Raw genomic sequence first — 14,681 nt, 5'->3', positions numbered from 1 at the left:
ATAATAAAACAGTTATTTGGATTTTATTGCATAAAAAAACATAATTTTAGTATCAATAAATTACTTTTGTAGGTTTAAAAATATATTAGATTTTTTACTATGGTAGCACAGGCCGAAAATTGACATTTCATTTGCACATAACCTCAAATTTTGATTGAAATTTGTTGCATGGACCATAGAGTATAGTAAATAGATTGGGAATAGAGAACCCACTTCGATTTTTTTCTGCAACCTTCAAACGATTTTTGAAGCGCCATCTGGTATCGTCTGCCGAAACAAATTGTTTATGTGTGCGTACATCCCATTTCACACACATGTATACATCAGTATTGTCTACAGGTTATTCGTCATCTCGACAGACTAAACTCACCATTAAAGTGTCGAGTTGGTGAAACTCGAAATTTGTACATTTATCATGTCGTCAACTCGCCACTCAAGATTTTCATTCGTGTCCAGTTAGTGAAACTTAGATTTTATCACTTTTATGTTTTCGCCAACTGGATACATTGTGTCACAAACATCATCGGCCACTGAACGTCCATTTTGCAAACGTTTGAAACGCGAAAAGTTGATTCCCAAACTTGGCGAAAACATAAAAGTGATAAAATCTAAGTTTCACTAACTGGACACGAATTAAAATCTTGACGTGGCGAGTTGACGACATGATAAATGTACAAATTTTGAGTTTCACCAACTCGACACATTCGTGGTGAGTTTAGTGTGTCGAGATGACGAATAACCGTCTATAGATATTCTAGGGGAATTTGTTCATACGTACGTACTTACAAAATATAGCCACAGAATGTAGAAAATAGTTATTTATTGAAATATGGAAATACAACACAGATTACTACAACTCAACAGAACAACGTTATGTAGGAACATTTAGAAAGTACTTAGTAGGCGACCTGGAATTAAATAAAAATCATATTTACTTATGTTTATGTTTATTGTAATAAATTTGTGCTGAAAGTTTAGTTTCATCATCCTCATCACGATATTGGATTTTACCTGATAAAATTCGATTAATTGAGCGGCACCAACTATATACCAAAATATTTATTGTAATGTTTTCAAAACATTTCTTAATTCTATCTTGTGGATATCGCAGGTGAAAGGATAATCCACAAATATGTCTAAAAACATTTTTATCTTTTCTTTTAATTTAGTTTTTGGCACATTCTTTTTCAAAATTTCTACTACAATATTTTGTATGTCTTTAAAACTTTTTCCGCCACTATATTGGGATACAACAGACAATGTTTTCCTTTTGTATATTCTTTTGCCCTTATATAACTATTTGATTTTAATTGACTGTCGCCAGTTAGTTCAGTTTTGCAGTGCCTGCATGATTTAGCAACTTTTTTAAAACATTTAGCCAGCACCCACCCACATACATAATTGGCCTGACCAGCATCAGCAGGCTCAGAATTTAAATTTATAAAAGGCACCTCAATTTCGTCATTTTCTTCTTGCTGAAATGGTAGAACCTCATTACTGGGAACATTAGAAGTGTTTTCTAAAAGTTTGTCTTCCAAAAAGAAACTCAATGTCTGAAGACAATCATTGTCATCATTTTCACAGTTAGCGTTAAGTGAATGGGGTGAGTTATAATTATTTAAAAGAAGTGATTTATAGGCACCTTCAAAGCTAATTGTGTTGGGTGCCGTATTCCTCACCCCAAAACTTCTAATGTTCCCAAAAAAATTTTCCAGTGGGTCCTGGTTAAAGTTTCTGGTCATCATTGTATCAAATAAATATTTTGGGATAATATTTTCCACAACTGTTGCATGCCCTCAATAGTACGTATAAAATTTTTTATTGAAGGTACCGAACTCGTTTCAATTAATCTTATTTTATTTTCCTTTTCTTTTTTAACTTTAATAAATTTTATTGATTTTAATACCTTTTTGGCATTTTCCCATAATTCATGATGAGGAGAATTGTTTCTAACACCACATTTATACATTTTTCCATGTATCATATTAAATGAGCTTGAATTTAAGGAATCAAATAAATTGTCCATCATTTTGGTAAATGTAATTACTTGGCGGCACTCATTAGATAAATCGCCCCTAGCAGATAAATGTTCTGCAGCTGTAGCAACACTGCGGCTAAAAATTTGGGTTGCGTGTTTGACCTTCATTTTTTTTATTTTCTCCACATAAATATGTTCATCAGTTAGTTTCTGACATATTTTTAATTCACCATGTAATTTGTCCGCTTCATAAATTTTCTGGTAATATTCCCATTTTATCGTCTTTTCAACCTTTTCTTCGAAGTCGAAATATTTTAAGTCCTTCGTAAGTAAATTGTTTCTTACCCCTTTCAATAAATGAGGGACATCAAATAATGGGATAATTTTAGATTTCCCTACTTCCATTACATCATGTCTCCATTCCTTATTTTTTAGATTAGCTCCGGTACCCGCCTGGGGTATTATTACTCTATTTCGTAGTCGCATTAAATTATATTAGGAGCAATGTTTTAAAACTTAAGAAAAAGAAAAGTTAAGAGGTGAAAGAGAGAAGGTGACTGCAGAGTACATATTTTAAAGTAATAAGATATATATTTTATCAGACACTGAAGAGAAGGTAAAGGGAAAGGGAAGGTTAGTTGGGAAGTTGGGACCGTTAGTTGGAAAGGGTTAGCCGAGGTGTTATGACTATATTTTCTGATGGTACCTCATGTTTACCAATTGGCACAGGGTCGTCTAGTTCTTACTGACTTCTTTAAGCGTTCATGCCTTCCCCCATCACGTCAAGGTGGCCCCATGGGGGGGGGGATTATTATTATAAAAAAAATGCAGTATTTAATTATGGCAGCTAGTTAAACATAATTTGAGAATGTAGGTAGCCAAGCATTTACGTACCAGTGACTATTTGCTTTGATGTAGAAGGCAGATTCCATATATTATGTTCAGGCATAGGAAGTTCAGTTGGTATATGTGGAGTTGCAGGAGGCATATGAGCATCTTGTGATGGAGCACCTGGAAATAGTAAAACAAGTCTAAGATCCCACTAAACAACAACCTTCACCGAGTTGGTTAAGGGGTGAATGAACTGCATTTTATATCCAATTAAATATTAATATACTGCAAACAGGTGGCCTAAAAGATTTCAGTTCAGTTTAATTGTGAATAATTAAGAATTTTGTTTTCTTAATGGCAATTTTAACTCAGTAGGTGGCATTGCGATCTAGTTCAAGAATAAAGATCTAAATCTTACCCTGAAGATGGAGAGTAGGAACAGCTATGTTATTTAAACGGTTGTTGCGATTCTTAAACTTGTCTGCAAAATGTATGTCACAGATGACTCGCTTTCTGTAAAATTTGATATCATCTGCAGTCTCCAGTTTTCCACCAACTATATTAACCCAGGCTTTGAATAACTCAGGATTCTTTTCTGGGTGTGGAAATTGATGTTGTGTCACACCTGAAAAATAAATTACAAAAATATGAAGTTTGTATGCTGATATTGTATAGTGTATGTATGAATGAATACCTATTACCTATGTATGTGTGCGCGTGTCTATCTATGTATGTCTATCTTATTAAATCATGTATCATTTCATATGGGATTCAGTAATAAATGGTTACTCGTAAGGAACTGTGTTTCTCTAAACGCCCAACCTTATAATTGACTGAGTTGGTATCTCCCGTGATGACAAGTTTATCCGGATGACTAGGAGCTTTCAGGAGCACGATTCTGGGGCCCGATTCTGTTAAGTTAATAATGTCAAAATTGAATAGAAATTGCATCGCAACAGCTTTTTTAACCATATCGGGCATTCTGTTACTAATATAAGACCAATCGTATTCCAACGACATTCGATTGGTTTGCGATTGGTCTGCCATTTTGGTCTATATTACCATAATATTCTTAGTCTATATTGCCATATTGCAATCGTAAATCATTTGCAGACAAAATGATTCATTATTGAATGACAGAAAAGGATAAAAACGTTTATTTCAAAGAAAAAATTGCGCAGAATCCTGCCCCTGCTAATTTTACTTTAGCGACATGCGATTCACATCCGACTGAGATCCAATCACGACTCAATTACGATTGAAGCGTATGTGGCATTCCACTATTTTTTCTTTTAAATAAACGTGTTTATCCTTTTCTGTGATTCAATAATGAATCATATTGTCTGCAAACGATTTACGATTGCAATATGGCAATATCATCATCCTCCGAGCCTTTTCCCAACTATGTTGGGGTCGGCTTCCAGTCTAACCGGATTCGAATTATTCCCAACTAGCGACCCGCCCCGGCTTCGCACGGGTAACAGTATTTCTCCATTATTTAATAGATGTTATTATACATAAAAACCTTCTCATGAGTTACTCTATCTATTAAAAAAAACCGCATCAAAATCCGTTGCGTAGTTTTAAAGATTTGAGCGTTCATAGGGACATACAACATGACACATGACAGAAAAAGCGACTTTGTTTTATACTATGTAGTAATAGTCCCTCTAGCTGTCCTCGGATAGTTAAATTGTCTTCCAGTTATCACCGGGTGACAATTTGTGCCGACTGTTCCTTTGAAAACTGACTAGAGGGACAAATGGGAAGTCTATTTCTCAGTTGTCACCGGGGGGGTGACATTTGCTACGGTTCCTTCTTCCTTCCAAAGAAAAAAAAATGTAATTACCATAGATTTCAGGTTTTTTATTTATTATGCTACATAGAATCTTCCAAAGAAAAAAAAATGTAATTATCATAGATTTCAGGTTTTTATTTCTTATAACAAACAACATTGTGTTTCCTTTAATAGGTACATCACATATTATTAATTTCTATTAACACCAATCGTTTTCTTAATTTTATTTAATTTAACAAGATTACAAACTGTGTTACAAATAAGCATGCGACTAATAAGCACTTTTAACTTAACCATTAGTGATTATCTGTGATTAGTATTAATTAAAGTTATCTGTGATTGTGCCTATTATAGGAAACATAATGTTTTTTGTTTTTATAGTAGTATTAACTACTATAAAAAATCGATTTTGTAAGCCTGTTGACATTGTGTTAGTTAAAATAATAATATATATATTTTTTATGTGATTCTATGTAACATAATAAATAAAAACCTGAAATCTATGGTAATTACATTTTTTTCTTAGGAAGGAAGAAGGAACCGTAGCAAATGTCACCGTGACAACTGAGAAATAGACTTCCCATTTGTCCCCTAGTCAGTTTTCAAAGGGAACAGTCGGCACAAATTGTCACCCGGTGATAACTGGGAAGACACCCGGCTGTCACCCCGAGGACAGCTAGAGGGACTATTGGGAATAATTCCCGGATTCAGCTGAGTACCAGTGCTGTACAAGGAGCGACTGCCTATCTGACCTCCTCAACCCAGCTACCCGGCAACCCGATACCCCTTGGTTAGACTGGTGTCAGACTTACTGGCTTCTGACTACCCGTAACGACTGCCAAGGATGTTAAATGATAGCCGGGACCTACAGTTTAACGTGCCATCCGAAACACAGTCATTGGTTTCTAAGATATACTTAGAAAGTACATACAAACTTAGAAAAGTTGCATGGGTACTTGCCTGACCTGGAATCGAACCCACGCCCTCATACTTGTGAGGTTGGCTCTTTACCCACTAGGCCACCACGACTTTGAGGCAATATGGCAATATAGACTAAGAATAATATGGTAATATGTACCTATAAACCAAAACGGCAGACCAATAGCAACCAATCGAATGTCGTTGGAATACGATTGGTCTTATAAATATTAGTAGCAGAATGCCCGAAATGGTTAAAACTGATATTGCGATTTAATTTCTATTCAATTTTGATATTAATAACTTAATGATACTATTAACAGAATCGGGCCCTAGGTACTATGAACTTGATAAAGAAAGCACTTACCCGGGTTGTGTGAACATCCCAATTCGCACCGCCTCGGCATGATTATATGCACTCAAACAAGCGTCTCTAATCGCTAATAACACAATAACAGTGTCTATTTCACAAATATCACAAAAAAGGCGTCTTTATCGCAAATAATACTAAACACTAATGGCGTCTTTTCGCAAGTTATGTGAAACAATGAAACAGAGGAGCACAGCTCAACTCACTCACTAATTCACCGAAAACACAGCGGATGAGTAAAACTCAAATCAACGCAAGTCAACAGCAGAAAACACTTAAATGGACGAAAACTTAACACACAAATTGTATGTACTGTACTCGCCATTAAAATTCAAATTCTAACTTCAGCATTGGCAGTTGGCACGGTTTATTGCCAACCAAAAAAATAATTATAGAAAAATAATTTATGTATATAAAATAGTGTACAGATTTAATAAAAATAATTGATAGATTTCCTACGTAATACTAATATATAAAATAATTTTTAGATTTCAATAATTTTAGTGATATTTTATGGAAGTTAATTTTTGATTAAAGAGCCATCTATTATCACTTGAAGATATTAAATACTTTAGGAAGAGGATTGCAGATGGCGCTTTTCTAAATTTTTTACCGAAATCTAGTCAAGTACGGCAGTGACCAGCCCCTGGCATGGACAAAAAACTAAGCGTAACTTTCACTTATTCAAAGATCTATTTGACTGGTTTCCATGACGCTGCAATTACTACGCGTCATACGTAATTCATTTGCATTACCAACTGAAAATTGTTCACTTTATTTCGGCCGCCATTGCAGGTTCTTACGTAGCGAATACCGTTATACGGATAGTGGATTGAGACGCGCGAGGGGGGTACGAATCAGCAGCGCCGTTGGAGCGCGAGTTCACTCTGTCACTCGGTCATTACGGTATTTCTGTACAGCGCGTCCTACATTCACTATCGTGAAAGAAAGAGTGACAATGCCCGAAAACAAACAGTTTCAGCGTCTTCCTCGATTTGTGGTGCCCAAACATTATGATTTGCAATTGGTGCCGAATCTTGAAAAATTTACGTTCACGGGAAAAACAGCAGTGAAAGTATCGGTAAGGGGAAATTTCATCATCGACGATGCAAAAAGAATCGTTCCATGTGTCTTACTAATCTGATTTTGATTGTTTTAGATTCTAAGTGCTACAAATGAAATAGTATTAAATTGTTTGGATTTGGAGCTGAGTGATGTCAAGTTGCAGTACGAGGATGGAGGACCGGAGTTTATCAGACCAACTGACGTCCGTATCAGCGCAGCAGATGAGACCGCGACTATTGTGTTTGATAAAGCCCTCGTGGAAGGCGACGCTACGTTGCATTGCGAATTCAAAGGCGAGATCAACGATAAGATGAAGGGTCTCTACCGCAGCAAGTACCTGACGCCCAGTGGCGAGGAGCGTTATGCAGCAGTCACGCAGTTTGAAGCGACAGACGCTCGGCGCTGTTTCCCTTGCTGGGATGAACCTGCCATCAAAGCCACGTTTGATATTACCCTTGAGGTCCCTGCTGACAGGGTGGCTTTATCTAATATGCCTGTTAAAGAAGAGAAACCCCATGGTGATAAGAAGATAATTCACTATGACACTACACCTATAATGTCTACTTATCTTGTAGCTTTTGTTGTGGGTGAATATGACTACGTAGAAAAGAAGTCTCGAGATGGAGTCTTGGTGAGAGTTTACACTCCTGTTGGGAAAAGCAAACAAGGCATGTTTGCTCTGGAAGTTGCAGCTCGAGTCCTTCCTTACTACAAAGAGTATTTTGATATAGCTTACCCTTTGCCAAAGATTGATTTGATTGCAATAGCTGATTTCTCTGCTGGTGCTATGGAGAATTGGGGATTAGTGACATACAGAGAGACTTGTCTCTTGGTAGATGAGGAACACACATCAGCTGTGAGGAGACAATGGATAGCATTGGTAGTAGGACATGAGCTGGCTCACCAGTGGTTCGGTAACCTGGTCACTATGGAGTGGTGGACTCATCTGTGGTTAAATGAAGGCTATGCATCTTTTGTTGAGTTCCTGTGTGTCAATCATCTCTTCCCAGAATATGATATATGGACACAATTTGTCACTGAAAATTATATCAGGTATGGTGCACAATAACTACTTATAAAATATGACTTGAAGTATCATTGGATAATATTTTTATTAAAAAAACAAGTAATAATATAATGCAGACCCTCCTGCAAAATTGTTAATTCCTAGAATAAAATTTAAATATTGACTGGGAACCAGAATAAATCGTATTTACAGCATTTATAATAAGATGTGATATATCTTTGTTGTATGCTTCTGAGCTTGTTTATCATTGGTATCCTTTGAATGTTTGCCAGAATGCAAATTGTTAAGTCATCCACCCTGTAAACAAGGTACAATGGAATTATTTGAAATGACCTACATCAATTCAGCATTTATTATTCATTTTACTTTTCTTTGTTCAGTGTAATGAAAATAATGAACTTTTTTGTTACAGAGCATTAGAATTGGATTGTTTGAAGAACTCCCATCCTATAGAAGTTCCTGTAGGCCATCCTTCTGAAATTGATGAAATATTTGATGACATATCATACAACAAAGGAGCATCCGTTATCCGTATGTTGCATAAATACATTGGAGATGATGACTTCCGTAAAGGCATGAACATTTATCTTACTAGACACCAGGTATATTGACTTATACAGTTTTATCATTTCTGTACTTATTTAAATTATTTTAATTTAAGTTATCACATATTTTTAATAAACCAGTCTAACCCAAAAGTGTTTGTGTACGATTTGTAACTGATTTAAAATTAAGCAAAACAAACTTAAAACATTATGATGGTATTATTACTCAAGTGTTTTAATAAATATCAACTCTTCAACATATCTCCTTGATAATGCTGTCAACATAATCTAGGTTGTTTCACTAGACATTGAGCTGAGTAATTTGATATCATCTGATTTATACATACATAATATTATGATATTTGTTTTGGGTATACTTCAACTCTTCCATATCATATAACTGGCAATTGATAAAAGCATTATGAACAATGTAACATTGTTATCAGAAAATTATAATCTAAAAAGGCAAATATTATCATAAAGAGACATTTTAGAGGCATAGAGAAATAAAACTTTCCTTTTTATTTTAGATGAATAGAAAAATAAAGCTTTACTTTTTATATTTCCAGTACAAAAATACCTTCACAGAGGACTTATGGGCTGCCCTGGAGGAAGCTTCCAACAAACCTGTAGGAGCCGTTATGTCCACATGGACCAAACAGATGGGATTTCCTGTTGTGGAGGTTTGTATAACAATTTACTATTGAGAGTGAGTGCTAGTAAACCAGAAAATGCATACATGTGAAAAAAGCATGAGTATTTAGTAGTATATTGCAAAAATACAATTACTCTCTTCAAATTGTGTGACATGATACAAATTGCTATTGAACTACAGTTAATATCATGATGGTATTTTATTTAATTATAGGTGAGCTCAGAGCAACAGGGACCGGACAGGGTTCTAAAGCTGACTCAGCAGAAATTCTGTGCTGATGGCAGCCAAGGCGGAGATGTTCTTTGGATGGTCCCTATAACAATCTCCACTCAAGAACAACCTTCAAAGGTAAATCAAATCACATCAATATTGAAAGTCATGCTTTCTATAAAAATATTATTATTGAAGATGTTATCAACAATAATATTGATAACTGAACAGCCTTGATACCAGTTTGATAAAAGTGATACTTGACCTATTATAATAATAATAAATTTCTTTATTCGAGTAACCAAGACTCAATAACGTTAGTATTACTTAGAACTATGTTAGTAACATTACAAAAACTATCTAATTAGGTTAAACATTATTTTTACTCGGACCACTCACACGGGTCACCGTTGCTTCATCCCATGCGAGACGGCACAACAATGATTGACGTATGAGCAGTCCAGACGCCCAGCAATCATATTTAGGACACTGTTGGAGCTGGCCCGCACCCTGCGCACCAGGGAAGCACATCTCTTTCGCATGGTCGCATAAAAGCAATCTACGTGTGCGTCAGCAAACATCCCTGATGCACTACAGAAACGAGGCAGCCCCATCAGTATCCTAAACGCGTTATTGTATTGAACGCGTAGAGCGTTGTACGATTTTTGAGTATATCTGGCCCAAAGGCTGCACGTGTAGAAAGATGTACAATAGGCTCGGAAAAGTGTAATCTTAACCTGCAAGGAACAACGTGCAAACCTACGGGCCAGCATGTTCGCTCGGATCGACAACGCTCTCCGCTCCCGTTCAATGTCTTCATCGTCGTGGAGTCCGGGGGTCAAGACATGGCCTAGATATTTAAACTTATGAACTCTTTTTAGTGGAATCCCGTCGAGTGCAACAGGTGGTATAGCACTAGTATCTTTACCCCCAGCTTCAAAAACCATGATTTCCGACTTTTTACAATTATACGCCAGGCCATGCTGTTCTGCGTATCTTTCACAATGAGCCACAAGTTTTCTCAACCCACAGACCGACGCACTTAACAGCACCATATCGTCTGCGTAACTAATATTATTGACGCAGACACCATCTACATGGCATCCAACTCTGATGCTGCTCAGCTCCTCAATCAATTCATTAACATAAAGGTTGAAGAGCGTAGGTGAACTTAACCCCCCCTGCCTCACCCCGCACTCCAACCTATACGATTCCGACAGCTCTCCATTCCATCGTACATTGTTGATTTGGTTTCCATATTTAAAACAGATTTCAGATTTTATTATCTAGTACAATTGTTATTCAAAAATGATTCCAGACTTCCATGATTTGTAAAAAAACTGAATCGAAAATTTATATTTGTTCTCTGGTCTAGACTGAACTAAAGCTGCTGAAATAAAATGTCTTACAAAAATCTGTGATTGAAACTGATATAAAATAATGTTTTTATGGAAATGAGTGTTACACTGTTTTTCTAATGATAGACTTTTTTGAGACTAAATTATACAAAGATACAACAGAATTAATACCACTAACAAGCTTTCAAGATACCTCTGTGTTAGTACATATAATATGTTGAATATTTCAGGTTGCATTATCAACTGTATTAGAGAAGAGATCGCAGGAGGTAGTCTTGAAAGATGTCTCCGAGAGTTCATGGGTCAAGCTCAATCCTGGCACTGTAAGTTCTTTTTTGTATTAAACAAAATCAATGTATTGATATTCATTCAAACTCATTATTCTTTGCTTTTCTATTAAATTTGTTTTCTCTTGACAGCTGTATGATAAATAATCACAAGAATTGTCCTCTATTCTGTAAGAATTACCTAGAGCTAAGTTTATGTTTATCTGCTTGTACAAATTGTTTGATTACTTTCAGGTGGGTTACTACCGCACTCGCTACCCAGCGTCCATGTTGTCTCAGCTAGTGACAGCTATCCGCGACGGCTCTCTGCCGCCGCTCGATCGACTCGGACTTCTCGACGACTGCTTCGCGTTGGTACAGGCCGGACACACACAAACTGCTGAGGTAGTTATTCTTATATCACGTAGAGATTTTCAAGTTAAAATTGAACATATAATCGTCATGACAAAGAATGCTCACAACTTCAGAATTCTATAAATAATTCAAGAGTCATACTGATCGCTTTTTGTAAATTTTTCTTTTGTGTTGCCAGTCAATAATAATTCCCATTTTCTTTTTCAGTCTCTAAAACTTATTGAAGCATTTACCAACGAAACCAATTTCACAGTGTGGTCTTCTATCTCAAACTGCCTATCGAAATTGAGTGCCTTGTTCTCGCATACTCCTCTCGACAAGCCCTTGAAAAACTATGGACGTAAACTGTTTTCGAACATCACTCGGAAGTTGGGTTGGGACGCTGAGGAAAAGGAAAGCCATCTAGACACCCTGCTCAGAAGCTTAGTTCTCAATAAAATGATCAGCTTTGAGGACCCAGATACAATCAAAGAAGCAAAGAGTCGGTAATTATAACATTGATTTTTATATCGTATAGTTCTCACCATTTTTGACGAGTTGGTAGAGTTCGTGGGAAGCTGCATAGAAAACATTTTTTGCAACATTAAGTAACGCCATGAGCTGTACGTTTCATGTGACGTATCGCACGGCATGATGTAGGCGTTAACATTTAGTGCAATGTTGCAGTTTCGAGAAGCACATATCGGGCGCGTGCACGCTGCCGGCGGACCTGCGCTCGGCGTGCTACCGCGCGGTGCTGGCGGACGCGGACGACGCCACGTTCCAGCGCTTCCTGGCGCTGTACCGCGCCGCCGACCTGCACGAGGAGAAGGACCGCATCAGCCGCGCGCTCGGCGCCGTCAACGACGTCGCGCTGCTCAACAAAGTGCTCGACTTCGCTATATCGGTAAATATTTACAATGCAGATATCGTTTATGGGTTTTCGGTCCCTGCAAACTCAGTCATAATTCAATGAAATGCATTTAAACAACATTGCAACATTAGTTGAGCGAACTCGGTGCGAGCGCTTGCACTATTACTATCTTTTTCCGATAATTTATGACTGAGTTATTTTCGCACAGGTGCATTTATAAACACTTATTGTTTCCCCATTTCAGGATGAAGTGCGATCCCAAGACACTGTCTTCGTAATAGTTTCCGTAGCCGTCAGTAAAAATGGTCGCGATCTCGCTTGGCAATTCTTCAAGGACCATTGGCAACAGTTTATGGATAGATATCAGGTAAATAATAAATATTTAACATAATATTTCTGCAAACTGACTACTAAGCTATTGTGTATCCGATTTTAAAGAAACTGCAATTTATGTGTCATTTTATTTGATAACAGGGTGGATTCTTACTGGCCCGCCTGGTGAAGTCGACGACGGAGAACTTCGCGTCGGAGACGTGTGCGCAGGAGATCGAGCAGTTCTTCCGCACGCACGCGTCGCCCGGCACGGAGCGGTCGGTGCAGCAGGCGCTGGAGACCGTGCGCCTCAACGCCGCCTGGCTGCGCCGCGACCTCGCCTCCACCACCGCCTACCTGCACTCCTACCACTGACGCCCGCAGCCCGCAGCCATACCATCCTAAGCTTACTTATACGTTAACTATCTGCCGCCGAATATATTACTATTTTGTTATTGCCGATAGTAAATTATTTGCAGGACCAAATGATACAAGACTGAAAACTACAACGAAATCTACAGTAATGTTTTATCTAGCATTATCATTTTCATGATACTTTATGTTGCATATTTATTTTCGTTTCCTTTTACTTAATACTGTAATAAACAGAAGTAGTATCTTCTTTTACATAATATTTTTTTAGTTTACTTTTAAATAGTTATTATTTGATAATTGGTGATAGCTGATTTGTTCGGTTTTGACATTATCATGTTAATATTTCGCTAGTGAAACCGCAGTCCAACTACGAATACTGAGTTATTATTTTGTCCACAGAAAAATGGTAAAGCAAAGCTAAAATTATATTGTAACTGTAGTTTTGTCAAACTTTATTGTCCGGTCAGACAGATAATTTAAATGATACAAAATATCTACAATTTACACATATGCCGAAATTCTGTTACTAATAATACAAGTGGAAGTTCGAAACCTAGATTGATTTCTAGTATGTATTTTATTGCTAGAAGGTATAGTGCATAGAGTTGTTACACTCAATGTTGTTGCAAAAGAACTATTCTTATATACATAGATCTAGCATACATGTCTTTATACAGCTGTAGTTTAATTTAACATTAATATTAATTAGGGTCTTTTTACAAAGCTTTCGATTTCTTTGTATATTTAAAATGGGGCTATAGCACTCTCTGAAGATGCAAGTTACTAACGCTAGCGTGTCAATCTCCTTTCTAGGTGTCTTCTTGAAGTTAATAAAGTTGTAATCTGTGCATCTAAAATACGCCAATTTGATCTTGTCACGAGGTCAACAATTTACACAACACAGGTAAATCTGAGTTACATATTAAATTAATAAAATTTCAACAGCATTTCATTGTAAGATTGGGCATAAAATATTATCAAATTTCTTATTAGAATAGATGATATGCAAGGATCTATTTGGCATTGAGACAAGATCAAATATACTGAGTATAGTTCCAAAAGGTTTGGGCCTAAGTCCTACGTCGTATTTTGTAAATGTGTATAAATATTATTTAATTTTTGTTAAACATGTTAAGTGTTTACTATGTATTGGTGCTGAGTGCATTTTTGTTTTCTTTCAGTTCTGTAGGACTGAGTAATTTTGGTATGTTTTAATCGTTGCCAGGAAGCTACTTATTTGATGCATTTTACATACCTATATGTAATTTATTGGTGGTTTATAGAGACATTGTTATTTCTAAAGAAGTGAATCTAATTTGCATAGATAAAAACTTATTGTATTTGTTCGTACGTAAATAATGTGTGTTCAAATCATTCTCTTTATTTATTTGTTGACATGCAAGCTTAGTCAAAATTGTGATTTTGGGGCTATAACAATTTAAAGTTACCATTAGCGTCGCATTTGTTGTCATCATTGATTTTTTTGTAAGACTGTGTTATTGCAATAAATCGTACAAAATAATAAAATGACTTTTCTATTACCACATCTAACTGTGATGTTATTTTTGAAATGTCTACAAGGTCTTGGCGAGCACTTTAATTTCATTCTTTGGTAGCCAAGCTGGAGTCGGGCGCGAACTAGTGTATTCGACAGCATAGAATATTTACATGAAGTAAAATCCTTTAAAAATCCTCGGGACGCCGGTGAAACAGTGTGGAACAGCTAGTACATCTGAGATTTAACC

The 14,681-nt window shown here is 36.6% G+C and overlaps 2 protein-coding genes across 3 annotated transcripts; one reads left to right on the top strand and one right to left on the bottom strand.

Moving 5' to 3' along the window:
- Positions 1 to 803: 803 nt before the first annotated feature.
- Positions 804 to 6,441, bottom strand: LOC135117514 (uncharacterized). Of its 2 annotated transcripts, XM_064036898.1 has the most exons (3): positions 5,893 to 6,441; positions 3,228 to 3,434; positions 804 to 2,989 (listed from the first exon to the last, which is right to left on the bottom strand). In XM_064036898.1, exons 1-3 carry the CDS (start codon positions 5,930 to 5,932, stop codon positions 2,865 to 2,867), a joined length of 372 nt encoding a protein of 123 aa, XP_063892968.1. In that variant the 5' UTR covers positions 5,933 to 6,441; the 3' UTR covers positions 804 to 2,864. The 2 variants fall into 2 exon arrangements, 1 of the variants encoding a protein (XP_063892968.1); XR_010276948.1 differs by lacking the exon at positions 804 to 2,989 and having other exon boundaries at positions 3,010 to 3,720; positions 5,893 to 6,023.
- Positions 6,442 to 6,484: 43 nt separating this feature from the next.
- On the top strand, positions 6,485 to 14,463 carry Psa (Puromycin sensitive aminopeptidase). Its single transcript, XM_021339350.3, has 11 exons — positions 6,485 to 6,976; positions 7,055 to 8,013; positions 8,400 to 8,589; positions 9,102 to 9,215; positions 9,401 to 9,535; positions 10,986 to 11,078; positions 11,277 to 11,426; positions 11,604 to 11,881; positions 12,063 to 12,282; positions 12,494 to 12,616; positions 12,724 to 14,463. Exons 1-11 carry the CDS (start codon positions 6,605 to 6,607, stop codon positions 12,934 to 12,936), a joined length of 2,847 nt encoding a protein of 948 aa, XP_021195025.3. The 5' UTR covers positions 6,485 to 6,604; the 3' UTR covers positions 12,937 to 14,463.
- The last annotated feature ends 218 nt before the right edge of the window (positions 14,464 to 14,681 follow it).

This window comes from Helicoverpa armigera, chromosome 11 (genome assembly GCF_030705265.1).
Source record: "Helicoverpa armigera isolate CAAS_96S chromosome 11, ASM3070526v1, whole genome shotgun sequence".
NCBI lineage: Eukaryota > Metazoa > Arthropoda > Insecta > Lepidoptera > Noctuidae > Helicoverpa > Helicoverpa armigera.
Note: the sequence above shows the minus strand (reverse complement) of the source record. Positions and strands in the feature narration are given on the sequence as shown.

What these genes read in the sequence shown, in the direction of transcription:
- LOC135117514 (XM_064036898.1), bottom strand. Translation starts at nt 5,932, where the DNA reads ATGCCGAGGCGGTGCGAATTGGGATGTTCACACAACCCGG. An exon ending in GGGATGTTCACACAACCCGG is followed by an intron (nt 3,435 to 5,892) that starts GTAAGTGCTTTC and finishes TTTATTTTTCAG; the next exon opens with GTGTGACACAACATCAATTT. An exon ending in TCCTACTCTCCATCTTCAGG is followed by an intron (nt 2,990 to 3,227) that starts GTAAGATTTAGA and finishes TACTATTTCCAG; the next exon opens with GTGCTCCATCACAAGATGCT.
- Psa (XM_021339350.3), top strand. Translation starts at nt 6,605, where the DNA reads ATGACGCTGCAATTACTACGCGTCATACGTAATTCATTTGCATTACCA. An exon ending in TTTATCTTACTAGACACCAG is followed by an intron (nt 8,590 to 9,101) that starts GTATATTGACTT and finishes TTATATTTCCAG; the next exon opens with TACAAAAATACCTTCACAGA. An exon ending in TGGGATTTCCTGTTGTGGAG is followed by an intron (nt 9,216 to 9,400) that starts GTTTGTATAACA and finishes ATTTAATTATAG; the next exon opens with GTGAGCTCAGAGCAACAGGG.